General features: G+C 42.2%; 1 protein-coding gene and 2 long non-coding RNA genes across 3 annotated transcripts; 2 read left to right on the top strand and 1 right to left on the bottom strand.

Moving 5' to 3' along the window:
• Positions 1-1,050: 1,050 nt before the first annotated feature.
• On the bottom strand, positions 1,051-2,778 carry LOC107279907 (uncharacterized). The gene is made up of 2 exons (XR_010739112.1): positions 2,357-2,778; positions 1,051-1,288 (listed from the first exon to the last, which is right to left on the bottom strand). It is a non-coding gene; the product is annotated as an uncharacterized lncRNA (long non-coding RNA).
• A 2,136-nt stretch (positions 2,779-4,914) lies between these two features.
• LOC4329211 (T-complex protein 1 subunit delta) lies at positions 4,915-9,929 on the top strand. Its single transcript, XM_015770842.3, has 2 exons — positions 4,915-6,191; positions 9,296-9,929. Exons 1-2 carry the CDS (start codon positions 4,969-4,971, stop codon positions 9,675-9,677), a joined length of 1,605 nt encoding a protein of 534 aa, XP_015626328.1. The 5' UTR covers positions 4,915-4,968; the 3' UTR covers positions 9,678-9,929.
• A 5,842-nt stretch (positions 9,930-15,771) lies between these two features.
• On the top strand, positions 15,772-17,173 carry LOC107280117 (uncharacterized). The gene is made up of 3 exons (XR_001543180.3): positions 15,772-16,069; positions 16,158-16,247; positions 16,966-17,173. It is a non-coding gene; the product is annotated as an uncharacterized lncRNA (long non-coding RNA).
• The last annotated feature ends 3,388 nt before the right edge of the window (positions 17,174-20,561 follow it).

Below are 20,561 nucleotides of genomic sequence, written 5' to 3'. Positions count from 1 at the left end.
TACAGAACAGCTTTCAATTATTTACACAGGTTTGTTCATACAAGCTAATTATACTACTGTTAAAAGGTGAAAAGATCCAAACTAAAATATCCTTATTTGAAATACAAGAAAATCCAAAGTACTAAACTCCTAAACTTATTCAACTACTAGAACTACAATTAATAAATTCCAAAGAATTTCAAAGAACTCCACAGGCAAAAGCTCGAGTGTAGACTATCCTAGAAAAACTTATCGTTGTCGTAGATCTCGCTTCCTTCTGATCTCCTTGTTAGCACATTTACTCTATATGTCAAATTATGCAAGGGTGAGTACTTATGTACTCAGCAAGACATATTATAAATAATTAAAGGTGAATAGATATGAATAAATAAACAATAATAAAGTAAAGGAATAATAAAAACCATAAATCATCTTTATCCTCAACATTTTAATTTTAAAACTGCTTATACTTCAGGAGTAGGAATCACCCTAATGACACAACTCCAGAATCGGGAGTACGGCACATTCGAATGATTTAATTCACCTCTGCAGAGACTGTCCAGCTTTACCCACACGATGCCCACAGCTAGCTAGGCTGAGAACAACAGAGCCGTTCGAAGGTCCCACTTACTACTAGTTACTGCACAGTGGGGTCTTGGTTCATCATAGTGGTCGAACTCTTGCCAGGCCTAGGCAAGGTATCTATATCGTCACACTTTCATGAATCCCACTGTTGTGAAACACTGCCGCCCAAACTCCTTACGCAAGTTCACCCCAATACCGCTCATAGAGCCACCCAACAGTCTTTCATATAGTGGGACAATGTACTAGGCTAAGTTCAATTACTTGATTGTGTGGATGGACGCCACTATGTCATTTCCATGGTATAAGGGGGTAATTATAATCCGGTTAAACCACCCAAAACTTTCCAAACTCCCCACACCAAAATCACAAACTTCATCATTCATCAACATTCATAATTCTCAACATTCATAATCTCAATTCATAAATGCCCATTTTAACCGGATTCCTAAGTTTGTAAAGTTGTTTGGAATAGTAAATCACATAAAATGATAACCAATGCTTCTTTTTATAACCTCATGCAATAATACTTGGAAGCATTTAACATCTACCCATGAGATGTTAAAAGGGTAAGGTATCATGCATAAAATGAAGATTATATTAAGTTTTCTATATGATCAAAATTTTAGCTATGTCTTGCCTTGCGCCTTAAGATTTCCCGCGGCTTTAGCGTAGCCATCTGGGTCCACGTCAGCTCCTTGGATGCTGATAAAACTTGATGTACGGTCTAACGTACGAATACGAAAAGATAGCAAATAAAGCCTATAAGCAAATTGCTACAAAGAAACGATAAAAACCAAGGAATAAATAAAATTGGAGCAAGGCGAAGGAAAAAAGGAATGGTTCAAAATAAATTTTAGTTTGGAAAACAAAAGAGAGGTTTTGGTTTCTAAAGGTTGGAATTGAGGAAAAGGATAAAATGGATAGGTGGGGTTGATTTGGTGGATTTGGTTTTCTAGTCGGTGCTAGAATGGAGTAGCACGACGGTTAGATATTTGGAGTAGTTAGCCGATGCTAAGGTTGGTAGCATAACGGCTAAATATCGGCTCGTCTAGTCGATGCTACAGTTAAGTAGCACAACGGCTAGTGAGTTAGGAGATTTGTGTGGAGCGGAACAGTGTTACTCTGCAGTTGTGAGTGACAACAGAGCGGCTAGGGTCGCACATAGCTCAAGGACTAGTGTGCGGCATGCATGTGGAGGTCGAGGGAGTAGTGAGGCTCCGACCACTGTACGCGTTGAGGCGTGGGGTGCGAAGAGCGACACTTCGACCTTAGGATTAGGTTATGCCGGGTTTTACGACCAACGGTTTGACGTCGGGGTTTGAGACCACGCGAACGTCTCCATAGAAGGTGTAAAGTTTCCACGGCGGCTTTTTGGTGGCTAAGGATTGTAAAAGAATGGTTTAAAGAAATTTGAGTTCAAATAGAGTTTTTTTAAAAATAGATTAAAGAAATAAAATTTAAAATGGTATTTTAAAAGAAATAAAGAAAAGGTAATTAAATAAATAAAGAAAGGATATTTAAAGATATTTAAAGATAATTTAATTTAAAAATGGTTTTAAATAAAATAAGAAAATTTAAAATTATAGGGATTTAAGATAAATCAAATAGGTTTAAATTAAAAGGGTATTTAAACAAAATTTTAAATAGGAAATTTGGTATCAAAAGGGAGGGTTTGAAATTAGATGGATTTAGATCAAAGGTTCACTGGAATTGGATTTGTGGTTGGAGAGATATGGGTGCCTAAAGTTTGGAATTTGAAATAACTCAAATAAAAGAAAAGGGATTACTGTACAGTGGGGCCCGCTTGTCATATGTCTCTTCTACCTCCTCTTCTTCTCTACTTCTTTGATCCGAGAGGAGGGAGAGAAGAGGGCGAGCGGGGCGCCGGCTCTCCGGTGGCCGGGAGGTGGGAACGCCGGTAGGAGATGGTGTTCCCGAGCAACGCGCACCCGGAGAGGGTGGTGGAAGGCGGAGGGAGAGAGAGGGATGGCCGGAACGGCGGCAACAAGAGCTCAGTTCCAGCGATAAGAGAAGGTGGTGGTGGCGGCTTATCCCAAGGTGGAGGGAGAGGGGAAAGGGGAAAAATGGAATCACCTGGGCGAGGCGGAGTTGGTGGCGCAAGGGTTTGGCTTGCGAAGCTTCGGTGAGGGAGATCGGCCGACGGTAGTGATGGCCGGACATGGGAGTAGAGAGAGAAAAAGGGAAAACTCCGTTGTGGAGAGGGAGAGGGGCGACCTCGTTGTCTATTTATAGGTCGCGGAGGTCGGTTTGGAGAGAAGGAGAGCGACTAAGGCACGGCGACGGCAGCGAAGAGAAGAGGAGCACGGCGCCGATTTCTTAGCAACGACGGAAAAGAGTTTGCGGCGGCGTGCGCCGTGCGCAACATGCGCACTGGGAGGAGGAGAGAGGCGGCTGGGCTGCAGACCCTGCTCGGCTGGGCTTCGGCTCAGTTGGGTCGGCAGCCCAAGAAGGAGGGAGGAAAAGAAAAGGGGAATGGGCCAAAAGAAAGGGAAATTGGCCCAAAATAAATAGGAAGTTTTGATAATTTTGTATAGAGGATTTGGAATGGAATTTAAAGGAGATGGAAACTAAAGGATAGATGGATGTGGAATTTTTTTAATCTTAGTCAAAGAATTGAATCTAAGGATTTTGAATGGAGGGTTAAATAAATTTTAAAGGAGATAAAATTTAAAAGAGAAACGCTTGAGGGTCTTTTGAACTTTATAAGAGGAATATAAAGTTTTTTTTTAAAAGCAAAAAGGAGTTTAAAATATTTTTAAAATAAAATCAAATATATTTATTTTGAGATATAAATTTTGAAAAGGATAAAAATAAAGATGCTCCAATTTAAATAGAATTCAAATAAGGACCAAATGTAAAACTTATCACGAAAGATTTAAAAATCAAACGGAAAGGAAAGACAATAATTTAACTTCTAACTTTGGATAAATTTGGGATGGTGGCAAAAATAGATGGAGGTAAAAACTAAGATTTTAGCCTCCAAAATATGTGGTATGGATTCTCAGTGAATTATTTGTGGCTAAAGGAAGTTGGACTTTGAATAGAAGGGATTGCAAATAAGTTTCTTAGCACAAGAGCAATCATTCAAATATTTGTGATAATATTATTCTTGTGCCAAGAATGTGATCAAGTCATAGGAATCAAATTGGTGGATGGATCAAAATAGGAACTTGGCCACAGAATATTTTGGATGGATTAAAAGGAGACAAAGGTTTTCGGAGATAGGTTTAGATAGGGGTTGATCCAAAATAAATTCCAATGGAAAGGGAATTATACTGGTTTAACCCTAAAGATAAAAATGGTTAATGGGATATAATAGAGAGTCGGGGAAATATTGGCCCAAGCTAAATGGTAGACTTTGTAATCTTGAATGGATAATTTAAATGAACAAGATTTCAAAGGGGTAATATTTGTGGGAGTATAGAACTGGATTTGGAAGTATATGTGGATGGGAATTTTTGTAGGAACAGAATTGGTGGTATATTGATAAACTCTAAAGGATGGGCATGTTGACTCAAAGGGGGATTGAAGAGGATATTTTTAGGGACTCTGGGAATATTTAGGTGGAGATCCAAAGGAAATGTATCAACATTTCATGTATTCTGGAGATAGTTGAGTGGAGATCAAAAAGAAAGTATTGCTTCAGGGGAAAATAAGAATTGGTATTTGTGGATGTTGGAGATGTTCAGGAATGGAATCAAAGGAAATATAATCTAGAGCCAAAGTTAGAGATTAAAGAAAATAAATAGAGAGGTTTTGTAAAATTTAAAAGAGAGCGATTAACTTTGCAAATAAAGTTTTAAATCCAAGTTAAAAGAAATTAACAGAAGGTAAGATCACTTCAATAGAAGAATCGAGAAGAGTGCAACTAAAATATTTCGCAAAAATATTTTTCCCTGAAAATTTGAGTCCATTACATTGCGCGGCGAACTTTCGTCTATTAGTACTAATATTGGCCTATATAGACACACGTGGGTGCGATGTTTTTCACTGGATCGAAGAAGTTAAAAAATATCAAAATATTAATTTTGAATATATTGGTGTCTACGTGGGTCCCACTTGCCACGTGAGCCAAAACCCGGGTATTATACTGCTTGAAACCTCGATTACACCGGTTTGCAAGTTGAGGGATGTGTAATATATGTATTGCGGTTCGAGGATGAAATTTAAACTCGGCTTCAACATATGGGAGATAAATTGAACTTATTCCTATATAGATCAGCTTCATTTGTTGATCTGTGATGGCTGAGGCCCATCAAGCGCGTATAACCCTAACCGCCGCCGCCCATCTGAAGAGCACAAAGCCCTAATTTAACCCTAAGGGAAATTGTTGCTCCTCCCAGAGCTCCGCCGCCAGGCCCCGCCCCATCTCGATCCGCCGCCATGGCCACCGCAGTCGCCGCCTCCCCCGCTCAGTCCCGCAAGACTGAGACCTACACCGACACCAAGCGCCGGGATGACGTCCGCGGCCTTAACATAGCCGCCGCGCGCGCCGTCGCCGACGCCGTGCGCACCTCCCTCGGCCCCCGTGGCATGGACAAGATGATCTCCTCCGGCGAGCAGGAGGTCATCATCACCAACGACGGCGCCACCATCCTCTCCCGCATGTCCCTCCTCCAGCCCGCCGCCCGCATGCTCGCCGAGCTCTCCCGCTCCCAGGACGCCGCCGCCGGCGACGGTACCACTACCGTCGTTGTCCTCGCCGGATCTCTGCTCCGCCGTGCTCAATCCCTACTCTCTGCTGGTGCCCACCCTACCGCGGCAGCTGACGCTCTCCACCGGCTCGCCACGCGCGCCGTTGAGGTTCTCCACGCCATGGCCATTCCCATCGAGCTCTCTGACCGCGACTCCCTCGTCAAGTCCGCATCCACAGCACTCAACTCTAAGGTCGTTTCCCAGTACTCCAGCCTTCTCTCCCCCCTCGCTGTCGATGCCGCCCTCTCCGTTGTTGATCCCGCTCACCCGGACCTCCTCGACCTCCGAGATATCCGCGTCGTTAAGAAGCTTGGTGGCACCGTTGACGACACTGAGCTCATTCGCGGCCTCATCTTCGATAAGAAGGCTAGCCATGCTGCTGGAGGACCAACTCGGGTCGAGAATGCTAAGATTGCTGTCATACAGTTCCAAGTTTCACCTCCCAAGACAGACATCGAGCAGAGTGTCATCGTATCAGATTACGCGCAGATGGATCGCATCCTCCGTGAGGAGCGCAATTACATTCTTGGGATGGTGAAGAAGATCAAGGCTTCTGGATGCAATGTTCTGCTCATTCAGAAAAGCATCTTGCGTGATGCAGTTACTGATTTGTCACTTCATTATCTTGCAAAGGCTAAGATCCTGGTTGTGAAGGATGTGGAGAGGGATGAGATTGAGTTCATCACCAAGACCCTGAACTGCCTGCCAATTGCTAACATCGAACATTTCCGTGAGGACAAGCTTGGTTATGCAGATCTTGTTGAGGAAGTTTCTGTTGGGGAGAGCAAGATTGTCAAGATCATGGGCATTAAGGATATGGGAAGGACAGCTACTGTGCTTGTCCGGGGGTCCAACCAGTTAGTAATTGATGAAGCTGAGCGCAGTCTTCATGATGCCCTTTGTGTCATCAGGTAATACTTCGCTCGAATAATGATTGAAATGTTGTATGCGTACAATTTTCTTGGTTGTAGTCAACTTCTCCAGAGGTCTTTTTGAATACGGTGAGCGGGCAATGTCTTAATGGCAGATAATGCACATATATAGGGTAGGGCATGACCAGTATTTATAATTGCATTGGAATCAAAGCAAATATGTTTTTTTTTTTGGTTCTGGTCCACTAAGATCATGCTCCAAATCTTTTATTACTTTGTTTCATAACATTCCCCATGCAGGAGTATCATTTGTTTTTACCATCTATATATGCACATTTTGAAGCAACAACTTTTTTCTCTAGTATTAGTTATTATTTCAGAAAGTAATACATTATGCATCTACTTTCATTATTTTATAGCACTGGCCTGATTAATTGTATACATTTGTTATGAGTTAGATAGAGAACACAGGCTTGCCAATGAATATAGATTGAATGCAACTTACATAGCGTTGAAACAATAAATTTTAGACATCTGTTGTTGTATTCACTGTTACAAACTTAAATTTTAATGGGTCAATTGGCAACTATTTTCCATGTCTGTGGTTTGTGGTATAGACTTTTGTCCCTCGTAGACTTTACAGTCAATTTATGTCAAATTGTCACTGCAATAAACATTTATCACATGGTAATGGTATTTTAATATGCTCAGTAAGTTTGCTGCCAGTTATAGAAACAAGGCAATGGGTTTGGATAAACCACATCGCTGGAGATGATTTACTCTTGCCATGTTACTTGTACACAGTTGCAACAATTGGCTATAAAAATAGGTGATTTTCCTTATCTCCCATATATGCTGCATTAGGCATGTTTGGAGAAAGGATTGTTCAAAGCCTGTCAAGTGTGCTAGAGGACTACTCACTAGTAGTTGTAAGAGTGTTTTAATTGTGTTTGATGAATCTCAAGGCCAGGATCTTAGGTTGTCCAGTCAGTGCTGAATGTTTACCATTCACTTTATGATTGCTCATCTTCTACAATGCACTTTATAACTGCTCATCCCTTCTCTTGTGGCATTTTAACAACAATGCTGTGCCAAAAGTGTGGCAGAAAGAATCATTTGCCACAGCTGTGGCAATAATTTGTAAATATTTTTCATCATATGGGGCATGGCTGTTGGGAAAGTGTGTAGTTTTGCAGGAAATCAAATACTATTGTAGCAAATTATGACATTTAACCATATACCCTCTATATTTTGAGGAATAAACTTATATATGTTTTTTAAGTTAGTATTTTTTGTAAAGACTATCTTCAGGCGTATGTTTGTTTTTATTGATGCCAGTGAACATCCTATGTAATATTTTCTTTCAGAATTAGCATCTCCATGACTGCCATAATTTTGTAACTGCTGCTACAAATTATATTTTTCAGTAATTCCATCTTGCTATCTGTTTTGCATGTGAGCACCTTTTAAAATATTATCTGGTGACCTGACTTGACTCTCTTATGATATCATCAATTATCCATTCTATGAACCTATCTTAATCTAATGATAATTTATTAGTAAATATATGCATTTGTTTTATAATATCCCTTGCTTAGACTCTATTGTGTTCTTTAATTATTGTGATACTTTATGAATATTTATATTTCTTTGGGACTACATTCCATTTGTTTGCAATTGCAATGGAGCAACCTAGTAGATTTTCTGACCTCTAACAAAATTGAAAGAACATAATATAGTGTCATTACTCTCTAGAAAATGATTTCAACCTGTGTCAGTGAGAACCAATGCATCGAGGAAAGCCCCCAATCTCCCTACCACTCATGAGGACTGTTTAGTATTTTATTGATCTTACAAGCATTTGTGTAATGTTTATACACCACCTAGTAGAATTGACAATTTTCCAACAGACTCACAACTATTCTTCCTTTTTATATATTAATTCTAATTTGGTGGATAACTTAATGATTTTACTAATATTAACAGAACACAATAAGCTACTAATGTGTACTCCATAGACAACAGATAGCTGTAGTTCTTTGTCAATCATCACAACAGTTTGCACTCTTAAGTTACATCCACATTCTCCATATTTTTGAACGAACTTAGCTCAGGGGAACATGTAATAGTTCAGTTTGACATTTAGCTATTAATAAATGCTTGAAATGATTATTTGTCTTACATGAATATGCTGGAATAAGGTTATATGATTTCCTTTTTTGGTACTGCAGATAACTGCTAGAGAAAAAAATCTGAATGATGATAACAGGGGTGTGTGCCTAAATCTTATGTATCAGTTTTGTTGATAACTGTTGTTAACTTGTTTTATTATCTACTAACAATAAACCTGTTGTACGTAAAATAGTATGGTTCCCATTTCTATTTTTGTATTACTTAAAAAATGATTGGAGATTGGTCTGGGTATTCTATTATATATCTTCTAGTTTTGCTTGGAGAGCTACTTAGTAGCTCTACCGATGTGGGTTGCAATGGGTTACTTGGTATTTGTTCTTGCCTGCATTTTAGATTGGTGTCTGGACTCATTAATGAATTACAACGTGTGAACTGGTTAAGGTAATCTTTTTTGGTCTCAACTTGGCGAGTGGAGTAGGTCCCAAACAATTGATGAAAATACAAAGCCTCCTACTAGATGTCGATGGTTTTTGTGCCTGAGTGGTGTAATGTCATTTGTGCATACTATTGATGTTTCTCAGATTACCTGATGGCTAGTTGACATTTATGGCATACAATGGACAATAAGAACTACACAATTTTGCTGGTTTCATGATAGTCATCAAAGTGCTAGATTGGTTAGATCTGCTATTAGCAGAGTTATGTGCAGGACTGTACAACCAGCCCTTATCTAGGTGAGAGGTTCTTTTAGGGTTTATTTGGCTAAACTCAGTGGTTTTATCTTGTTTTTGGTGCCTTATGGGCTAAGCATATCATCAGCTTTAAGTTCTAGCAACACCATTTATGTGCCATATGGGCATAATTACACTCTTAACTCTAAAATGGCTATTATCATGTGCTTAAGTACTTGTGCCATTTTGTACCAGTGTGATTGAAAGTAACTTGGGCTTGTAAGAGTTGATTTTTTCAATGTCTTCATCTCAATTCACATTTCCGTATTCACGCTTCAGGTGCTTGGTGAACAAGAGGTTTTTGATTGCTGGTGGTGGTGCACCAGAAATAGAGATGTCAATGCAGCTTGCTGCTTGGGCAAAGGAGCTCCAAGGGATGGAGAGTTACTGCATCAAGGAGTTTGCTGAGGCACTTGAGGTCATTCCTTACACATTAGCAGAGAATGCAGGGCTCAATCCTATTTCTATTGTGACTGAGCTTCGGAATCGTCATGCCAAGGGTGAGAAGAATGCAGGCATCAATGTGAGGAAGGGTCAGATTACAAACATCCTGGAGGAGAACGTTGTGCAACCTTTGCTGGTGAGCACAAGCGCCATCACACTAGCTTGCGAGTGTGTTAGAATGATACTGAAGATTGATGATATAGTCACTGTGAGGTAAGGTTATGTGGCGGTTGACCATGTAGGCCTGCCCTACTTAGGTCTACGTGGGTTTTAGAATTTTATTTGTTAGCGTGCCTTTCAGTCTCTATGTTCTTAGCGTGTGGCTTTGATGTCTGTCGAAGAGATTTATATTATGTATTTTGTTACCTGGATGGAACGGTCAAGTGTAGCCATCTGTTTGCACTTGAGACGGCCGGCAACGCCTTGCCATATTGTTTTACACTTACAGTTTGCTGCAGATTTCTTCGCATATTATCGGTCGCACATTTGTAGTTTGCGGATGTGTCTATAGCTTGCTTTAACTCTCAAGATAACTGTTTGCATGGCAAAGTATGTACATGGCGCTTCAAATAAAGAAAGCTTAATAAAGAGTCAAACGTGATTCGTCAATGCTCACCTGCTCGTACCCTATTTTTTCTTGTTACACGGCATGTGCAGTGGTAGCATTCGGTTCTGTGATTACGGTGAACTGTATAAGCTTTTGAAACTGTCAGCTAGGGTTTAGGGTTTTTGAAACACATCAATTTGCTACACCTCTACAACATTTTAATTGCTCAGAATTCATGCTCATGTTAGACTAGGAAAGCTCAGAATTCATACTCGTGTTAGACTAGTTCCTAAGATAAGGACAGTCGCACTTTCATCTCAAACATTGGCATATATAAATAAAAGAGCATACAAATAATAAAGCTTTAGATTATAACCAATTAAAGACACGTAGCCGACTGGCCAAATACCTAGAAATTCGCGGAAACTTAGCTACCTAAACCACAGACAAGCCGACAAGGGTTTACCCCTTATTGAATCATATCCGAACCAGAATTCCAAACAGAATGTGTAATTAAGGCTCTGTTTGTTTCTGATAACAATCCGGTCCAGGTGGGGTTGGCCAAGGCCCAACAAATTAAGGTTGCCCGGACCCCAACAGTTCATAGGCACACCCATTCGGGGAAAGGCCCAATCACCCTAAAAGACTAGTCCGATAGGGGAAGGGTGGCTATCCCTTTTAAGCTGGCTTCCTCCTCCCAATCTAAGCAAGATGGGATTATTCAGAGGCTCACACGGTCGCCGCCCGACTTTTGTGTCTTTGCCAGCGGGTATATAGTGGAGGATGTCCTCATCATTCTCACCCCCCTAACAAGGGCCCAACTCTGATACCAAATGATAACAATACGGCCCAGGTGGGGTTGGCCGAGGCCCAACAAATTAAGGTTGCCCGGACCCCAACAGTTCATAGGCACACCCACTCGGAGAAAGGCCCAATCACCCTAAAAGACTAGTCCGATAGGGGAAGGGTGGCTCTCCCTTTTAAGGTGTCTTCCTCCTCCTAAGCTAAGTAAGGTGGGATTATTCAGAGGCTCACACAGTTGCCGCCCGACTTTTGCGTCTTTGCCAGCGGGTAATAGTGGAGGATGTCCTCATCAGTTTCAGCTTAAGATTATTGTAATTTAGATTATTGAGCTAGATTACAGCTGGATTATAATAAGCCGACATAGAATAAGTTGTTTGCTGTTTGTTTCTCTGGATTATTAGTTTTTTTATTACCTGTTAGCTACCCAATAATCTAAAAAAGCACTAAGCTATCACAATAAGCTATCTGTTTGTTTCAGCTTACTCATAATAATCCAGATTATAATAATCCTAAGCTGAATCAAACAAGGCCTAAATCCCTTGTTCAGGACAAGCTAGGGTACACAACCGACAAAGTTGAGACACAGATTTATGTCTTACAAAAATAATAGTCTTACATATGCAGCGGAAAATATAAAATGAGTTAACTAGATAACAAAGCTCTTGTAGCATAGCGATTCCATTCCACGGGCATCCTTGACGACAGATGATGTGACCATGGCTACTACGGATACAACTATTGCTCACATCATGAATGGACAAGAAGATATCAAGATCAAGTCCTTCAAGTGCTGGAATCCGATTCGGCAACCTACTACACCGCTGACTTTAAACGACAGCCGAATCTGCATACGACCTCCACTTTTGGTCAGTGTGTACTTCATTGAAAGATCTTGGAGTCCTTTTTCCAACGGATCCAGCCTCATCTTTGAATTCCATCTCGTTTGGCCGCATTCACAGAAACAAGGTGTTGCGTCACCTATATTGGGCCGATGGGCTTGTAACTTCGTTTGGTACCCGGCCCATGTGGGGCCCATGGGGGGTGCATCCCAATCTGGTGGAGCATGACCCTAGGACCCTCTTGGTCGTTCTCCTACCCCTATAAGTAGCTAGATACTCCTTCAGGATTTCTTGGGTTTTGTTAGATTAAAGTTTAGCCATTGCTACTTGCTTGCAGCGCGCGTGTCGGCTAGACCACCCGTCTGCTTGTTCTTCGGAACCCCAACTTATCATTTATTCAATTCCTATTTGCAATATTAGATTGCTTTTATCTTGTTCTTGCTTGTTTCTTCGATTTGCTTGCAGGAATAGGGTTGATTTGCACCGGCAGGATCTACAACCCACAGATAGTTGTATCGATCGCTAAGACGCAATGCAACGTCTTGTACGGTTGTAGTTGGATCGTCAGCGTTTCTCCCAAATCATAGTTATCTCAACTTACCGAAAGATCGGGCCAACAACAGCCTTGAGTTTCGAGTGGAACTCAGGGTTCATCAACAGCAACAAGCCTACTCCTCTGAATAGTCTCCATCCGAATAATGCTATGCCTCTGAGGGTTGGGGGGAAAAGAAAGTAAGACTAAGTTCTACCCACTATACTCAACAAGTCATACCAAGAGAATGTATCAAGCGGGATAATTCCAAAGGAAGCTAAAGGTTATTTGATCAAAGCTAGTATTTAAAATCATGAGTTGAAACCAGTAAAACAGTTAAATTAAATTAAACAATATTAAACATCACCGTCTAACGCTACACCACGTTGCAACAGCTCCAACCAAACCACCTGAACTAAACCAGTTTCATTGGGCCATATTTTTAATATGAGGCTAATCACGGTGAATCTGGTTGATCGCTCATAACTGCGGGCACGGCTATTCGAATAGTTTTACTCTAATCAGAGGTATACAAATGTACCCACAAGACACAATCTCACAACACGTTGCCATGCGCCGACATGCCACCACGACATATCGGAAAGAAACTGTGACAGGACCCATCGCATAACCCTTCCTAACCAATCACACCACACCTCAGGTTTTGCCCCCTCCTTTTAGCCAAGTTGGGCAGCCCCCTCTCGTGCCTAGGTGAATCCAGAAGCATCAGAGGTCATCGCAGGACTCGTCCTACTCCATCATGCCCACCCTTGCTCGGGTACGTCGGCTAGGAAAAGCTACACTACAAGCCTAACCGTTGCCCATGATGGCTTGTGGTAAGCACGGTAATTCTTTCAGAGTTTCTTAATTGCCATGGGTGCGTCTAACAAAACTATGCACCCACAGTGCACCATTTATCTTGTTTTAGTTTAATTAATACCATGGTGGTATATAATCATTAACCTTAGAAATAATCAATGTCTAAGTATTAATGTAAATTCCCATAGTGTGTGTTGGTATTTCTTAGCGACACTACTGGAAATATAATTCCCAGCAATAGCACTAGAAATAATCCTGGTATATTATGGTTACAGATGTGATCCGCAAGCGCACGGATATACCATTGTAGCATTTCACTGGGGAGTATTCCAAGGTATTGTATTTATTTTATCCCAAGAGAAGATATGATAAGAGAGTACTATGCTAACAATTCATGTGACATACCAAGAAATTAAAAATATGAAAATCAATTATTTTGAAATCGTTAAAAAAAAAACTTCTAGAGTTGTTCCTTCTTGTGCATTTTTGGCAAAGAAAAGAAAATCAAGATGTGAGGAAGTAATAAATCAGACACGGTCACATAGAGACAATAGAGCATACGAGCACGTATGCTTGAGAATAAAATATAAAAGAAGATGTTTTTTTATATTAAATGTCTGAATGATAATTAAGGTCAAATATAAGGAGTGTTTAATCTAGAGAGAATACCATGACACTTTTAAATATCATCAACAAAACCTAAAGAGTTGGCGTGACTAATTAAATCCTACCCACACAAGAAATAAGGGACAACAAATAAAATTTAAGTTATTGAACCTGGGTACAATAAATAAATCCTATGAAATGGCTTGCAAATTTTTGAACCATGTAAAGCTAGTATGTTGAAGTGTAGGCCGCGCGTTAAGGCAAATTGAGCGAACTAATTAAGCGCGAGCTAGCACGGCCTGCCTAGATCTTAGTGCCGTGAAATCCAAGCATTTCGAGGTGTAATCTCTTGTGCTGACTGCTAAGGAATAGAGTGTGCCCCTATGTGTCGCATGTTTACTTTGGCTTGTTTTTGGATTTTATATGCATCCATAATTGCACTCATATGCTTTACAACGAACTATGGAATTGTCCTGACTAATCTGTGTGTCTAAAAGTTCCAGTAAGCTCAACACAAATACTAAGCATCATAGATAGCTCTCAGTTAAATTGATAGCCCAAATAAACCCATCAAATTTAAATTAATTCAAATTCATCATCGGCTAAACCGATACATCCCTAAGATGGTAAACAAATTAAACAGAAGCATATACATTATATAATTTATTAAAATACTAGTTTATTTATCATGATGTAATATAAATTTTCCAGAATTTATTCAGTCAGTTTATTCCCTTTAAAAATTCAATAAACCTTCAGCAAGAGCCCTTTTGTTTGAATTTCTGGGAGCAAACCATTTCGAAATTTGGAGTGGCATCTTGAAAAATGGAATCTATGTACCACAGCCTACCTCCACAAAAATCACCATAATGTTTACCCTTAAGTATCTTGGTCAAATCGATTTTCAAAGAGTGGGAGAGGGAAAAATCCTGGAATTTGACTAAATCTTGTGTTCACTGGCCTATCTACCCACCCTTCCTCTGTTCGTGGGCCCTGGAAGCACTGACCCCACTTGTCATTCATAGTAAAGCCCCAGGAGACGACCAACCCATCCCCTTTCCTCTTCTCCACACTCTGCCCTCTTGGGCAATTCGTCGAACAAGTGGCGTGCTATGTCTTACAAAGAAGAGAACGAGTGCCCCGGACTTCAATTTGTCCAAGACCTGGTTCCACCATGCGTTCTCGACTCAACCTCGTACCCTTTCCACCCTGGACCAGTCCACAGCCGCCAGCCCAACCCCTCGTGCCACACAGCATCACAAGAACATGGGTACGGCTGCGCCTCCCGTCGGCGAAGACGTTCTGACCAAATCCATCCACCCCGACACGATCTATTGCCATCAAACCTTCTCTGGAAAGCCACTGAACCTTGCTGACACAACGGCACCACCCAGCCATCCCGTTCCATCGCCGCATGGCTTGAGGACGCAAGACATAATCCATCTCGTGAACTCGAAACGTAGGCATCAACCAAACCTCCTCCCATAAGTCTACCACCGCGCCAATGTCTTCCCCTAGCTCGCCTCATTGCGTTCCAGTCAAGCCTAGGGAGGGAACACCTCTGGATCGTCCAGAATGCGAGGGTCATTCTCGGCACTGGCTGTTGGCTCAGCCCAGGAACACTCTCTCACTCACGAACACAAACGCCGGTGAGGGAGACGATGAACAATGGATTTTACAGCGACGAACGCCGCGGAGCCGATCGCTCCTGTATATTGGCTTTATTACTCACTGAACCTTGCAAAGAAACAACGAAGGAGTACAGGGCCTCTTATAGACCGGTGACACACCGGGAGCTAGCCTCCATGCCGGCCATTGCGCCACGTTCCGCAGAACCCGCTCGACGTCGCCGTGAGCCACACGCTCGCCCGGACGACGCGGCTTCCTCCGCAAGAACCGACGCCACGCACACCATGCACACCCACGACTCGATCAACACTGCAACGGCCATGCAAACAACCATGCAGCAGCCATGCACTCGTGATCACGACTCAACCAAACTAACAGAACGCACACGACGCACACATGCAGCAGCACGACACACACTGACTCAACCACGCCAGGAATACACCATGACGTGTTTATTTCCAACACTGGCGAGCACATGGCGTTGCCATCGTTGTCTTGGTGGGTTTCCCTCCAAACCAAGCACGTCACCCTTCTCCCTGCGCCTTACTGACTCCGTTTTCCCCATCATACACAACAAGGAACCGACCGAACATCGCTGCGTCATCTCGGTGTTGCCGTTTTTCACGCAGGCTCAGAGCACGGCCGCTGGATCGCGTCGCCGTTCCCGCCGCCTCTAGGCAAATCCGGATGAGCTGCTGCACCACTAGCTTCGCCTCATCATCCTCTCCGAAACGCCCCAAGAATCCCTAAGAATGGTGCATCGAGGAGGGAGATCGACCACCGTCTTGTCTGACTCCGACCTAGTGCCTCCGTCGTCGATTCCCATCCAACCGGTGAGCCATTGGTCGATTTCTCGCGTAGTAGCAACCTGGGATGGTGTTGTACATGTTGCATGTAATGATTCCGACATGCATGCTATAGATCCAGCCATCGCTGAGTCGCCGGTCTACTCCACCGCCACCCTCGCTGCCCAACCTCTCCGGAGCTCGTCCACCCTTGGCCGACCTCTTGGTAAGCTTCCTGTGAGCATCAGGGTGCTCTTGCATGTCTCTATTTGCTCGAATCGCGAACGCATTGCCACATACATGTGCAGTCCGTGAGTAGCCTAGCTGCCGACGAGTTCCCTACCATTTCCGGCCACCACCGGCTGGGATGAATAGAGAAGCGGAATCAAAAAGACCTTATCTGCATTTTCTCTTTTAACCCCGTTCCCATTCGGTCCGCCGTTTGACGCAGGCGAGCTCGAGATCGAGCTCAGCCATGGCTCTGCTCTGTCCCTGCTCGTTTGGAGAAGAAGACATGACCTCTTTGTAATATAAATAAAAACTCAGGGTTCGAGATGCAAAAGTAAATTCAAAAGGGAAATTTGGAAAAATGAAAAAAATAGGCAAACTTCAAAAATGCATAACTAATTCATCTTAATTCATTTTCGAGTGAACCAAATTTTGCTAGGTCTATAATAATATTGTCCTTAATGATACAAGGTCAAATTTTGCAAAACTAGTGTGTGCAATTCCAGTTTAAAGAGAGAAGTATTAGTTACGTCGTTGACCGCATATAAAATTTTGACCGTTATTATCTCTCACATGCTTTATCGAAAATTAAAATTATTTCACCTAAATTCATCTAAAATCATGTTCTATCTACTGAACCAGTATCATGCATGTTTGCGCATATTTTTTTTGGTGTTTATTTGGTGTTCATTTGGATTACGTTTAAAATTGAATAGATGGTGTATTTGTGGATTCGTTCGTGATGTGAGCAGGACCAGAGAAGTATTATGTGACAACAAATCAAGGCAAGCCCTATTCAATTCCTCCTTCGATCATGTTGAATCCTATATGTTGCAAATGCTTTGTTATTTATAAATTGCATGAGATGTTTTAAACTTGGGTTATGGTAGAACGACTCCGTCTTGTTGCATTGTCTACCTTGACTTATTGATTATCCTTGCTGTTGATACACCTAGGATGGGTTGTGGTGTTGTCTAAGCACCAATGTGGGTATATTCGAGCTAATACTAAAGCTACTTGCTTAGCCATGCTTAGAAAATTTACGATGGTTACAACTACATGGTATTTACTCTTTAAACTCGGGATATTTGGAAATATTGTTAAGAGGGGTTGCCTCTGTTATTTGTGAAAAAAGAAAACTGACAATGATGATTTTAGATTAGGGCGGCAAATGATGTGCATATGGTGGTAGTTGCATATCGACAGTGGCGGAGCTGGAACCATATTGAGGGTGGTGCCCTACTTTACTATATAGATGGCGGCAATTACTCTAAATAATGGTATTTTTTCATTTATAGATAACTATTGACACAAAAAATCATGGAGTAGCAAGTAAAAGTGCTTACCAAAATATAGGATGAAAATAAACCGCGAAGGAGAACATCAACAAAAAATAAAAGACGATCAATTTATGCAAAATACACCCTCGGCCTCAAAGCTGTCAATCTCAATATCATCGATAGGTAATAGCCTACAATAAAAGTAGAAGAAAGGCAAATAAGTGTAGTGAATTTCCTGATGGAGCTCCGGTTTGTGCGGGCGATTCCTGAGGCGATCCATGGAGTCCTCTGATTTTGACCATGGTTACGCCGTCTCCTCCAGGGGGATGGGACTTCTCCCCTGGTGATCGGATTCACGATGAAGTCTTCTCTAGGTTCTCTTCTCCTGTGCATTTCTCTCGTTTCTTCTCCCGTCGGCCTTTTTAGCTTGTGGTCGATTTTCCTCGGGCTTCTTTTCGATTGTGCTCTTCATCTGTTGGGATTGCCCTAAGAGCTTGTATCGGGGGTTCTCCGGGTGATCTATTTGATTGTCCACAAAAGGACCGGAGTTACTCATTTTTGGTTTGCTCTAAGGCCGTGGGTATTTGGATCTATAATCTTTGTTCTTTTATTTGCAAAGATTTTCATGCCCGGTTCCATCTTTGGAGAGATGGTGGCCCTAATTGGCAGAAAGAATGGATGCTCTGGTGCGCTGAACAGAATTCGGAATGGACCCTAGTCTCCAGGAAATCTAAGAAGTTTGATTCTGTTCATAACCATTCTCGAAAAAGTTATATTAAGACTGTTATTGCTGCTAAGCCGATTAATCATCCTAAATTTTCTTCTTCCAAGTTGCTTAATCTTTCTAAAGTTTCTGCTACTAAGTTGATTAATCCTCCAAAGGTTTCAGCTGTTAATAAGTCTAGCAATTTCAAGCGCCCTACAGCTGGTTCTTCAAAGGGTCCGATTTCCAATGCTGAGTCCTTGAATGTTGTTCCTGTTAAATCAGTCTTTGATCGTCTTCGATTTCCGGAGATTGCCGCCGGCAAAGCTCCGGCCCGTGATCAGGGGGGTAGTGATCCGCCTTTCAAGGCGGCTAATCAGGATATGGCAATTGTGAAACGCCCTATGATCCCTCCTTTTTGTGATCGTTGCTTGATGCATGGCCATCGGGAATTTGAATGTGTTAATAGGGTCAGATGTGCTTCCTGTCACAAATTGGATCACCGGGCTTTAGCCTACTGGAATAAAAAGAAGGCCCAAGTTTGGAGGCCCAAAAAGGATTCTATGCCTGCGGCTAAGAAGTCTATTGTGGAAAGGGCAGTTTTAGGGAAAGAAATAATTTGCTTCAAAAATCAAGGAAGCCCTTCCTCTTCCTCTCAAAAGTTGCAGTCTGCCCCTCTTTTGCTCTTGACCTCTTCGCCGAGTGCTCCAATGGCGGTGGTGAACCCTGATCCTGCATTTTTTCTCCCTCTGACGCTGCAGCTCCTTGAGCCCTGGGATCATCAGCTTGAGCGTGCTGATCTTTGCCTCCAGGAAGATCCCCCTAAGCGCAATGAAGGTATGGCTGTCGCTTGCATTGAACCTCCACCAACTCCTGAGCAATATGAAGGTTTCAGACATCTGGTGATTAACTATGTTCAGAATGTGCTGGGCTATCATGTGTTAGAAGCTAGCCGTCACCCTATTGAGTTCATGTATGTTCGTGTAGCTTCTGCTCTGCTTAGAGATACTCTAATAGCTGGGGGTCCTTATGAAGTGGATAATCAGTTTATGCTTCGCTTTGTTCCTCATGACCTTACTTCCAGTTGTCGCAACTCCCCTTTCACTTCAGAGGGATGGACAATGTTTTTGGATTTCCCATTGGATTTCAAAACTCCTGCTATTATTGACAAAGCTGTCTCTCTGTTTGGGAAAGTGATCAAAGTTCAGTTAGATGATAATGTAAGGGGAAGATTAATGGTAAAAGCTTTGTACTCTTCCACTCTGGAGGTCCCTAGAAGAATTGTTATTAAAAGGGCCACTGCTTTCGGAGGTGTTGGAAGATCTTGGACGGTCTCAGTCTTTCTATGCCATGGAGAACTACCTGATGTTATGCCTGGGGATGAGGATTTACCTCCAGTGAATCATATTCCCATCCCTGATCCGGTGCAGCTGCCGGCACCACAAGTGGATGCTTTTGGGGATAATATGGAAGAGGATGCTCCAGCTATTCAGCAAAATTCTCAGCCTCTTAGTGCTGTCTCTTTGGTGGCTGGAAATCTAAATGTTATGCTGCAGTCTCAGGGCTCAATTACTCTTGAGCAACTCATGCAGCCTCGCTTTCTGGTTAATCCGTTTTTTTGGAAGATGTTAAACGCTCTGAATGCTGCTCTGTCAAGCTGGGAAGATTACGTGCCAAAACCTCAAGTTACAAGTGCTTTCAGTCTGTTGCCTCTTTCTCCTCAGTGGTCAAGGGCAGTGGGTCCATCCCAAGAGCTTCAAATTATTTCCTACTCTTTGCCTATTACCCATATTATTCAGTTTGCCCTCTTAGCAGCTGTTCTGCTGGTGGCTGGGAATGAAACTGAGGTTGAACAGGCTGAGGGAGATTTGGGACATGAGTATATGAATGAGGCGCATATGTTTGAAGATGCTGAAATGGTTGAGCCCATTTCCTGTGTGCTCCCTGAACAACAAGTTTTACCTCAGGATCCATTCCATCAAAGTGCCTCTTCCTGCCTGCCATCTTTGAAGAAATCCAGAAAGACTAAAGCTAAAACTGTGGCAATTGTGGACACTGATCGTAGGAGAAGCTCCAGAATCAATAAGCTCACAGGGGGTTACATGTCTCCTGATCCCAAGCAGGGGGTTGGTAAACCCAGGGGGAAAAGTGCTAAAAGGCTTAAGCTTCTGGCAGAACAAAGTGGTATAATCTCCTTCCTCCACCCTTTACCTCCTGAGTTCTTTGAGACTGATGACAATAGTGACTCTGAGAGCCCTCCTATTGAATGCTCTATTCAGATGTTGCAGACTATGGGCACTAATCTTTGTGGGCTGAAGGAAAATGAAGT

The sequence above is a fragment of the Oryza sativa genome, chromosome 2, assembly GCF_034140825.1.
Source record: "Oryza sativa Japonica Group chromosome 2, ASM3414082v1".
Taxonomy (NCBI): Eukaryota; Viridiplantae; Streptophyta; class Magnoliopsida; order Poales; family Poaceae; genus Oryza; species Oryza sativa.
Note: the sequence above shows the minus strand (reverse complement) of the source record. Positions and strands in the feature narration are given on the sequence as shown.